Source organism: Brassica napus, chromosome C9 (genome assembly GCF_020379485.1).
Source record: "Brassica napus cultivar Da-Ae chromosome C9, Da-Ae, whole genome shotgun sequence".
NCBI lineage: Eukaryota > Viridiplantae > Streptophyta > Magnoliopsida > Brassicales > Brassicaceae > Brassica > Brassica napus.
Genome location: NC_063452.1, coordinates 62531888 through 62544128, shown reverse-complemented (window position 1 = coordinate 62544128; position 12241 = coordinate 62531888). Strand labels below are relative to the sequence as shown.

Below are 12241 nucleotides of genomic sequence, written 5' to 3'. Positions count from 1 at the left end.
ATCTTACGTGTGAATTTAAGGTTTAAACATAAACGATGAGAAAAACTTTTCCATATCAAACTATTCATGAAAATTAATGTACCTATATATAGCTTATTGTTCTCAAACAATTTGCTTTATGTTGAACCCTAGAAAAACATAGTGTTAAATACGGGATGAGCTCTTCAATGATTGCAAAGGGAAAACATTGCATTAATTTAGGTTAACATATGCAAACAAAGACACAAGTTTAAGACACAACAAGAAACAAAAAAAAAACAAAAAACAAGAAACATGACCAAACCAACAAAAACTAGAAAAATGAAACGAGAATGCAAAGACACAACAACAACAACTTTATTCCAAGACACATTAATTTTATTATTCGACGGCTAGCTGCTTCATTAGGCATCGTCCGCACCACCAGACTTGCTGCTCTCTCCTTCACAGGTCTTCATCTCATCCTCTTTATCAGATGGATCCTTGATCCACTTATCCATCAAATAGACACTTCCCCCCTGTATCATTGGGAATCCAGGTGCCATTGGGATCTCACCACAAAGAGTTCGGAACTTCTTAATTGCATATGACTTTAACTTCTCAGTCTCGGTTTGAGAAAGGTCACCAAGCATTCTACCATTTTGGATCTGGAGCATGAGATGATCCATCTCCAACTCCTCGACAGCCAACTTCAGTTTTGGTGTTTCCATGGCTGTCGCTTTTAGTTCTATCTTTTATTTGTGATGTTGAAATATAGTCATGCACTTGTAATCTTATATATAGAGATAGTTGAGAGGAAGAGTCAAGAACACAAAATGGACAACGTTAGGAATGTATTGATCAATTACCATTAATTTTCAACATATTTCATATTGTAGTATGGTAAATAATAATTTGACTGTAATATTTTGGTAATTGTTCAATTACCATTAATTTTGAATATATCTCAAATTAGTAGTCTAGGAATAAAAAGGTTGACTAGACTATATATTTTGTTGTGGTAGTATATTAAATATATTTGTGGTTCTAATTATTAAGTCTAATGTTTATTTATTATCGTATTTTAGTATAGGTTTACTATTTTCATAACACCCACGTTTAGTCAGAGACAAGAAAATCCGTAGCAAGCTACGAAAGATCCAGCATTCGAGGGAAATCAAGAATGACAATAAATAAATGTACGTGTGAATTTAAAGTTTAAACATCATAAAATAAACGATGAAGAAAACTTCTCCACATCAACTTTATGAAAATTAATGTACCTATAGTTTGACGTGCATGCCAATGATAATCCAGTTAAATATGACGATTTATCTAAGTATAGCTTGTTGTTTCCAAACGAGCAACTTGAGACTGAAATTGAAGCTAGTCGTTCCTTGATTCAGTCAGATAAAGAGCAACATCATATACCCAGTGCCGGCCCTGGATGGAAGCGGGCCAAGCACTTGCTTCCGGCCGCTAAATATTAAGTATTATTTCGGCCGAGTTTTGTCAAAATTCTCTTCAGCCAATCTGGTTATTGTACACATGTTTGCTTAAAGAAGTCAAGAGTTCGAATCTTACTCTCTCTCCGTTACAAGTCTTTTATAGTTAATAGGCCAATTAATTTTTTTTTTGCTTCCAGCCCCCATATATCTAGGACCGGCTCTGCATATACCACACGGCAAAGAGTCTGTGCAAGAAAAGGTTTGTCTTTATCCGTTTACTTTTTTTTTTTAATGAATGTTAAATTTATTCATCATAAAAACCTATTTTACAATCAATGCATCGTTTGTGTGGAAAAAAAATAGAAACTAGGAAACTATTACAAACTCGCAAACCTATTTTAAATTTATCTGATTCACTTCTCTTATGTTGCTTTGATTCTTAAGAAACTTACATTAACCATAGTTATCTGAAAACCACCCGCTCTTAGTTTCACATATGCCTTCATAGTATGATCTAATAATGATATGACTATCTCTATTTATGGCAGAAAATTCTCTCACAAGAAAATAAGATTCAGAGGTTTAATGAGCAGGTCCAAGATCTAAGGAGGCAGTTGGGTCAATGCAGGAATGAAAATCAGGTTGAGTTGACGGAGCTAGTAACTGAGCTTGATCAGCTGCCACTAAGTTGTGTCTAGTCCATTTTTACAGGTACATTGTTTTTCCCTAGCACATGTTCCACATGTGGTTTATTTCTTTCCAGTTAAAAACATATGTTAAATCATTATGCTTCAAGACTGAGACATCAGGAGCTGCTGGACTGGGATGGACTAACAAAACTTCAAGAGAAACTCAGAGATTTTCAAGCTCCACTAACTTTGTTATGTCACCACTTATGGCAGAAGGTTTAGCGATGAGTGAAGCGATTAGGAAAAGTAAGGAACTGGGGATCCGGCGACTAAGATGCGAATCAGACTCCTCACAGCTGATCAAAGCACTCAATTCATATCTACTGAGCCTCTGGAGATTTGTGGGATAATCTCAGATATTAGAATAGATGCTAGCTCTTTTGATGCTATTTCTTTCTGTTGGATTCCTCGAGAGAGGAATGTTGATGCTGATTTCTTAGCTAAGGAGGCCTTACGCCATGTAACGACTGATTTAATCAGTTAGACGTTTGTTTTTAATCAATGAAGTTGCTTTCCAAAAAAAAATCATGCTTCAAGAATTACCTATTTGATGGCTAGAATCAATTGCCAACTAATTTGATGCATGATATATGGTGTTTTTAATACCATTATATGTGTGCTTTGAGTTAATTCTCAGTTCTAATTCGTGCTTAATTGATATCATTCCAAGTTTGGAGCAGGTGAAAGAGCAAAGAAGAGAGCTTAATGAAGTCAGATGTCATTTTGGAGAATTTGATGCGGAACAGCCAGTTAGATCAACCCAAAGGTTGTTCACGAAGAGAACACGCGTCTGACTGTTCCCAATCATTAAGGAAACTTCCCATTCTAGACGTTGCCCTAGATTTCATTCTCTTATCTTTTTGCCACCGGCGCCTCCATATAAAAAGGCCTATGCTTTCATTTCTTTGGGGGACGCTAGTTTTACAAGAGACTGAGAACTATTTTGGATTGAGCAACTTGTAAGGGAGAAGGCTTCATCTCTCATTCTGACGAGAAGATTATCCTGAACCCTTGTCTTTCTACTTTATTTTATATGCAGTATTATTCAGAAACCATGTATGTGTCATCCTGCTTTATGATTGAATAGTCGGCTAAGCTTGATTAGGGTTGTAGGGTGTTAGTCGCATGAGCTGAACACGAATAAGTGATCTTAACTGTTCTTCATTCATATTGTTCTTACTGCTTGCATTGAATTGATCACTTAATGTTCGATCTCTAGTTTAATCACCTAGCTAACCGCTTATGAGATAAATTGACATATATTGAATGAGCTTCATATCCCTAGTCAGCGAGAGTAGATATTAGGGTATTAAGTGAACTAATCGGATCTGATCTCTAAGGCTTGCTATCGCGTCTTGTTCCAAGTGAGAGCTTAGGACTCAAGACCGATCAGCAAAGGGAGCAAGTCCACGATAGTGGATTGTTCTAGCCGAGTGATCCGAGTTCTAGACTGCACCTCATTGCATTTGAATAGTTGTTCGGTTCCGCATTGACACCGGATGAATAACCCTAAGCCGGCTTTCATTTAAATCGAATTTGAATCTTTAGGTATTCTAGTTACTTGCGTCACAATTGTTTTAAAAACCCCACTTGTTTCTCAGCTTAATATTGAACTCATAAGAGTAAAGAGTAAACTGGTTCTCTGGATTGAATCTCAAATATTACAATTACCACTGTTAACTTGACAGTAGCAAGGATTCATTTTTAGTGTATCAATGCACTGTGAGTTATTGATCTTATTGGATATGATTGACACAATATGGCAGCATGGTTTCTAAATTAATATCTGGTCCAGGGTTATCAAAATGGAATTTCCATATGAATATCATACCTATTGATCAGAGCCACATGCATACTTTTTTCTTGAGTGCTTGCTTGCTGTCTCGACCTTTTACCTTAGAGATTTCAATAGATTTGGACATTGGAGAATTTGGTTTTTCCCCCGGGAACACTGTTAGAGGTAGTTGAAAACTTGTACATAGTCTGGCTAGAGATATTATAAAGGGAAGAACGAATTTGCTAGAAGATGAAACGTTTCTCCTAAGTATATCCATGTCGAAGTTCAGTGGACACTTTACATATAAACCTTCATGAACACATTATGTAGTGTCTGTCTCTGAATATCTCTCAGTAGATATAGGTAAGTAGTTGCAATATCCTTCTGAAACGTGTTTAGAAGCGTATCTTTTTTTTGACTGGGGAACCCCCATAGCTTTCTCTGCATAAAGGTTTTACAGTAGAAGGGCATTTTTTTCACCCTACTGAATCCTCATGAGTACTGTATTCTGAATCACATTTTTGGTGTGTGCAGATTGAAGCTTTCTCTCACACACTTCACAGGCTTCAAATGTTAATCAAGATTCTTTAATCAACCTAATACCCCAAAAGCCTTGTTTATAAACACTGCGCACTTGAAAGTTCTGTGTACTTTGAAGGAGCAATCAAAGAAGAGTGGTCCTTATAGATGTCCTTATAGATGTACTACATCAAGTATGTATAGCTAAGAATGCTATTGGAATCTTGGGGTGTAATTCTACTCTCTCTCTTCTCTTTGGTTTCATTTATCATTACACTGAAAGCGTTGGACTAATGAGTGAAGTCAATAACGTGGACAGGACACACACTGAAACAAATCTCTTGAAATTGTAGTTACTAAGTAATTTGTATTCTTCATGTATATGCTAAAAAAAGTTTTACTACGTAGCAAGCAACGAAAGATCCAGCGGTCGGGGAAAATCAAGAAAGACAACAATGAATCTTACGTGTGAATTTAAGGTTTAAGCATCATAAAAGAAACGTTGGAGAAACTTTTTCCATATCAAATTATTCATGAAAATTAATGTACCTATAGTTTGACATGCATGCCAATGATAATCTCAGTTAAATACGATGCTTTATCAAAATATAGCTTATTCTTAAAGAATTTGCTTTATGTTGAACCCTAGAAAGCATATAGTGTTACATACGAGATGAGCTCTTCAATGATTGAAAGGGAAAACATTGCATTAATTTAGGTTAACATATGCAAACAAAGACACAAGTTTAAGACACAACAAGAAACAAAAACAAAAAAAAAACAAGAAACATGACCAAAGCAACAAAAACTAGAAATATGAAACGAGAATGCAAAGACACAACAATAACAACTTTATTGCAAGACACATTAATTTTATTATTCGACGGCTAGCGGCTTCATTAGGGATTGTCCGCACCATCAGACTCGCTGCTCTCTCCTTCATAGGTCTTCATCTCCCCATCGTCATCCTCAAGAAATGGCTCATTGCCACTCGTATTCGGATGTTGCTTACGTAACTCTCTATCATAATACGCAATTTTCTTACTTGCATATGACTTTAACTTCTCAATCTCGGTTTGAGAAAGATCAGCAATCATTCTACTACCATTTTTGATTTGGAGCATGAGATTATCCATCTTCAACTCCAAACAGCCTTCCGAGAAAGCTCTAGTTTCTTCTCGATCTCCTTGGTAATGGTCTTGATGAATGATGACTCTTCATCATCCGCCTTCATGTTCCTCTCGGTTTCCGGTAATGCGTTATAGCAGTCAATGAGAGATTGAGCCTCCTCCAGAGATGGCCACCCCACCAGCTTACCATTATTACGGTTGTAAAAGACCAAACATGCACTCGTATCACAAACGATGGTTAGTTCTTCAGCCATTTGAATCAATTCTTTCATCCTCCGCTGGCAAACAGTTGCTCTTCTCTTTCGTTCCTCGACCCAAGCCAACTTCACTTTTGGTATTCCTATCTTTTATTTGTGATGTTGAAATATAGTCATGCACTTGTAATCTTATTTTTTTTTTGTGTTCAAACCAACTTTCATAAACTAAGCTTAGACTCCATCAAAAGAGTAATCGTTCAACAAGTAATATAACAGAGCTAGACTAGCTAAAGAAACTGCTGCATCACATGCAAAGCAGGTAACATAAACATAGATATAAGCAAACATAACACACAAGCAACTTAAGAGTGAATCCCTAGTGCTAATCGGTGAGATGACGCCACGGGAATCAGAAGCCACACTCGGTGAGCTGCTACCCGAACATGCTGCCGCAACAAATGCATAGAAAGCAGCAAGAAGCTTGGCTACAAAAGTGATCATGCACCTTTTTGATGAGCCTTGGAATTGTGAGGAGATCCTCAACCATAAAAGGGTGTGGAGTTGCAAGAACCACCACGGACAGACAAACAAGTCTGAAAGTAAAGAGCCAAGGTTGGCTTTTTTGAATCCATCTCCTATCTTTCTGAGTAGTAGTATACCTGAAACGTCAGAGAACACTACCAACATACAAAAATATTGTATTGAGGGAAAATAGAGATTCTGAACAACAACCTCATACTGTGGTAAAAGAACCTCATACTGAGGTAAGGTAAGGCAAACCAAGTGCCTAAACTCTTCATACTGAGTTAAACAATGACTAACATGAAGCTTAAAATCCTCATACTGAGGTAATTGTTGTGACTGGTTCCTTAAACTGAGGGCAAGCAATCCGAATCTAAGGTAGGTTCCATCCCAATTAGAATCATTTAAACGGATCGCAAAAACCATACCTTTCGAAAATAAGCTCAAGAACATGGAGAAAAAACGATGTTTTCCCCAGACAAAATCATAGATCCAAGATCTGCAACCGGCAGAAGGGAGAAGCAGATGCCTAACAAGCTTCACTCTAAGAGGTACGAGCAACAACCAGACTGAGCAAGCTGTTATCGTACCATTAAACAGATGAGACCTTGCAGCTATTAGTGTGAAACAGAGACAGGGGAGAGACGACAGATCTGATTCACCGAACATGTCGGGAGGGTCAGGAGGATCAGGAGGGTCGGGGGCAGGGATCCCACCAAGCAGGTCTAGAGGAAGAACAGATGGCGGCGGTTCAGGAGGTGGAGGAAGGAGCAACAATGACTCTGAGACTGGAGAAGTCACCATTAACCCCATGGAAGAAAGAAAGGGGAGGGAGAAAGAAGAGTTTCTCACCGGAAGGCGAGAGGCCAGACCGGCGGCGGCAAATGAAGGTTCAAAACCCTAATCGCCTTGGAGTCTCATGGAGAGAGAAACTTAACTCTAGGGAGCAAAATCATTCATATCCCGCACTTGTAATCTTATATATAGAGAGAGTCGAGAGGAAGAGTCAAGAACACAAAATGGACAACGTTGGGAATGTATTCAATTACCATTAATTTTCAACATATTTCATATAGTAGTACGGTAAATAATAATTTGACTGTACTATTTTGGTAATTGTTCAATTACCATTAATTTTGAATATATCTCAAATTAGTAGTCTAGGAATAAAAAGTTTGACTAGACTATATATTTTGTTGTGGTAGTATTCCATATATCTATCTTATTAAAGTAGAAGTACCCATAAGTTTTGTTTGACAACTTTGATAGTAGTAAAAAAAACTAATACTGTTTGGAAACATGGATAGCTTAATAAGATAAATTTATTATTTCATGCTTAAAACTTTTAGTTTACACTAAATGGACTTTTAATTCTCTTATATCTTTGACTCATTTTTGTGTTGGTCCACCAATGATAATCAAATAATGTTCTTTGACATACGTACAAAACGTTTTATTCCGTATCAAACCAAATCATAAAAACCAAAACTGAAATATTTCTTAACAGTAATATTTTTTTAACAGTATCATTCTATGGACCCTCTGTTACACAATACAGTGAAAAAATACATAGTTTAAACATATAAACAAAAGTAGTCAAACTAGAACCGTTAACTTTTCGTTTTTTAAAGTTTGTATATACTGTAAAATATGCACTCGCGCAATTGCGCAGGTCAAGATATAGTATTAATTGAGAAGCATTACAACATTTTTTCTAGTCACGTGTCATCATTAGAATAATTCTTAAAAATTTTAGAGAAATATGTTGGTCCATCTAAATATATAATAAGCTTTTTATTAAAACTAACCAAAAATTTATTATGAATGTTTTCCATTATTTTCTAAAATAAAAATTACGGAATTGCTTAATGTGACTAAAGTATATATGACAATTAATGATTTTGAATAATAAAGATTTAATAAAAGTTAGTGTATCTTCTATAATATTTGTTTAATTTGAAATATTAAAATAAATTAAACAAATATATTAACCATATAATAAAGATTTAGATTTTTCTGTATATGTTATATTTTGAATTTTTTTAAAAGGACGATAAATTACTAAAACTGTTAAAAGTATGACATTCAAATTTTGCGATCCATGGTTTAAAAATATTTTTATAACAAGATACAAATGATTACAAAATTATATAAGCAGAAAGTCTCATTTAATAAGTATTAATATTAAAAGATATATATTATTTTAAATTAAACTATATACCATATAAAAATACATAAATATTTTAATTTTAAAATTTACTTTCAAAATTTTTTTTGATGAAAGTTTTGAACAGATATTGACAACTTAATTTTTTAAAAAATTAAAAATTACTAAACTATTAATCTCAGCAAGAAAAGTTTTTTATTAATAATTTAATGTTTTTCCTATAACAGATACAAATGATAAAAAAAAATTATATGAGTAGAAATATCATTTAATAGATATTAATATTAAAAATAAACTATATATATGTTGATATCATTTAAATTTAGTTATATACAATATCAAATAGAAAAAAAAAATTTGTTTGGATTAATAAATTTATTTATATGTTCACACTAATTTAATTATATATGTCATCGTTACTGATTTTTTTTAATTTTTCAATATATATTTATTATTTTATGATATGAAAAAACATATAATATATAAAATAATTTATGTATATAATGTTCATACCGCGCAAGGCTCGGATCTTAACCTAGTATTAAATTAAATATATTGGTTGTTCTAATTATTAAGTATAATGTTAATTTATTATCGTATTTTAATATAGGTTTACTATTTTCGTAACATGCACGTTTAGTCAGAGACAAGAAAATCCATAGCAAGCAAAGAAAGATCCAGCGTTCGTGGGAAATCAAGAATGACATAAATAATCTTACATGTGAATTTAAAGTTTAAGCATCATAAAAGAAACGATGAAAAAAACTTCTCCATATCAAAAAACTTTATGAAAATTATATGTACCTACAGTTCGACGTGCATGCCAATGATAATCCAGTTTTTTTTTTTTTGGCATCAATGATAATCCAGTTAAATACGACGATTTATCTAAGTATAGCTTGTTGTTCTCAAACAAGCAACTTGAGAGTGAAATTGAAGCTAGTCGTTCCTTGATTCAATCAGATAAAGAGCAACATCAAATACCGCACGGCAAAGAGTCTGTGCAAGAAAAGGTTTGTCTTTATCCGTTTCACTTCTCTTTAGCTGCTTTGATTCTCAAGAAACTTACATTAACCATAGTTATCTGAAAACCACCCACTCTTAGCTTCACATATGCCTTCATAGTATGATCTAATAATGATATGACTATCTCTATTTATGGCAGAAAATTCTCTCACAAGAAAATAAGATTCAGAGGCTTAATGACCAGGTCCAAGATCTAAGGAGGCAGTTGGTTCAATGCAGGAATGAAAATCATGTTGAGTTGATGGAGCTAGTAACTGAGCTTGATCACAAACGATGGTTAGTTCTTCAGCCATTTGAATCAATTCTTTCATCCTCCGCTGGCAAACAGTTGCTCTTCTCTTTCATTCCTCGACCCAAGCCAACTTCACTTTTGGTATTCCCATGGCTGTCGCTTTTAGTTCTATCTTTTATTTGTGATGTTGAAATATAGTCATGCACTTGTAATCCCTTATATATTAATTGAGGAACATTTGAAAAGATGTAACCTCAATTTTGTATTAATTAAAAGAGGCCCCAATGCATAGGTGGCACTCAATTAGGTAGTCAATTACATTCAATTGAAAAATAAGTAGGTCCACATTCGATTTTTATATGTTGTTAGATACATAACTTGGTCAAACTATATGATATAATGATATGATATGATATTTTCTTTCCTTAAATAAAACCTACGGAATTACCATAAATGACTAATATATATATGACAATTAATGAGTTTAATAATAAAGATTTGATAACAATGTATATCTCCTCCATCATTTTTTGTTTGATTTTATATTATTAAAATAAATTAAACAATCAAATTAGCTATAAAAATAAAATTTAGATTTTTTCGTATATGTTATATTTTGAATTTTTAAAAACGACAATAAATGACTAAAACTATTAAAATTATTATGTTAAAAATTAATGATCAATTGGTTTAACATTTTTATTATAAGAAGATACACATGATCTTAAAACCATATGAGTAAAAAATATCATTTAATAATAAAATAAATAAATATATATATACATATATATATATATATATTAAACACTATATACCATAAAATTACATAAATATTTTAATATTAAAACTTTCAATGAATTTTCAAGAACATTTATAAATTATAAATTTATTAAAGATTTCAGATTGAAAATTTTGTTATCGATGATTTAAATATTTTGTTATAAAACGATATGAACGATCATAGAACTGTATGATTATAAATTCTTATTTAATAAATAACTATACAAAATATACTATTCCTAGAAAAATAGGTTGGTTCATCTTAACTTATATTACACTTTTTATTAAACTAACTATCGAATTGATAAATAACGTACCAAAAAATATTTTGCACTTTCCTTAAATAAAAGCTACGAAATTACCTAATATGATTAACGTATATGTGAAAATTAATTATAATGAATAATAAATATTTGATAACAATTTTTGTATCTTAGTTCTTTTTTTAATTTTATATTATTAAAATATATGTTATATTATGAATTTTTCAAAACGTCTATAAATTATTAGAAATTTGAATATCCCCACTCTGAAAATTTTGTGATCAATAGATTATTGTTTTTGTCATAATAAGTTACAAATGATCATAAAATTGTATTAATATGAACTTTTATTTAATATTATAAGAAGATACACATTATTTTAAAACCATATGAGTAAAAAATATCATTTAATAATAAAACATATATATTTATATATATATATAGATTATACTATATACCATAAGATTACATAAATATTTTAATATTAAAACTTTCAATGAATTTTCAAAAACATTTATAAATTATAAACTTATTAAAGATTTCACATTGAAATTTTTGTTATCGATTATTTAAATATTCAGTTATAAAATGATATGAATGATCATAGAACTGTATGATTATAAATTCTCATTTAATAAATGACTATATAAAATATACTATTCTTAGAAAAATAGGTTGGTCCATCTTGACTTACATTATATTTTTTTATTAAACTAACTATCTAATTGATAAATAATCTACCAAAATTTTTTTTGCACTTTCCTTAATTAGAAGCTACGAAATTACCTAATATGATTAACGTATATATGAAAATTAATTATTATGAATAATAAATATTTGATAACAATTTTTGTATCTTAGTTCTTTTTTTTAATTTTATATTATTGAAAGATATTAAAAAATCACATTAAATATATAATAAAAACATTTATATTTTTTCTTATATGTTATATTTGAATTTTTCAAAATGTCTATATATTATTAGAAATTTGAATATTCCCACTCTGAAAATTTTGTGATCAATAGATTATTTTTTGTTATAATAAGTTACAAATGATCATAAAATATAACGCATATGAATTTTTATTTAATAAATATTCAAACTAAATAATATATATATATAAACACTAATGATTTAAAGCAACAAGATTGGCTGATCAATTTAGTCGTCCAGTTGAAATCTTTAAAAAGTATGTGAAAGACTAAAGTCAAAGTAAATATTGATTTAGAATAGTAGTTATATTTTACTAACCAAATACCGAAAAAAACCGAACCGAACCGAAACTAACCCGATATCCGGGTTGAACACCCGTAATCCAAATGAAGCCAAACTATTGTTTCATTCTCCAAAATATAATAAAAATAATAACTTAATCTCGCGCAAGGCGCGGGTCTTATCCTAGTCTTATATATAGAGAGAGTCGAGAGGAAGAGTCAAGAACACAAAATGGACAACGTTGGGAATGTATTCAATTACCATTAATTTTCAACATATTTCATATAGGAGTATGGTAAATAATAATTTGACTGTAC

The 12241-nt window shown here is 31.8% G+C and overlaps 2 protein-coding genes across 2 annotated transcripts; both read right to left on the bottom strand.

The window, feature by feature from the left end:
* Positions 1–383: 383 nt before the first annotated feature.
* On the bottom strand, positions 384–689 carry LOC125592791. The gene has a single exon (XM_048768205.1). It carries the CDS (start codon positions 687–689, stop codon positions 384–386), a length of 306 nt encoding a protein of 101 aa, XP_048624162.1.
* A 5232-nt stretch (positions 690–5921) lies between these two features.
* LOC125592331 lies at positions 5922–7624 on the bottom strand. Its single transcript, XM_048767235.1, has 2 exons — positions 6669–7624; positions 5922–6377 (listed from the first exon to the last, which is right to left on the bottom strand). The coding sequence occupies exons 1-2, from the start codon at positions 7051–7053 to the stop codon at positions 5950–5952; spliced, it is 813 nt and encodes a 270-aa protein (XP_048623192.1). The 5' UTR covers positions 7054–7624; the 3' UTR covers positions 5922–5949.
* Between the last annotated feature and the right edge of the window lie 4617 nt (positions 7625–12241).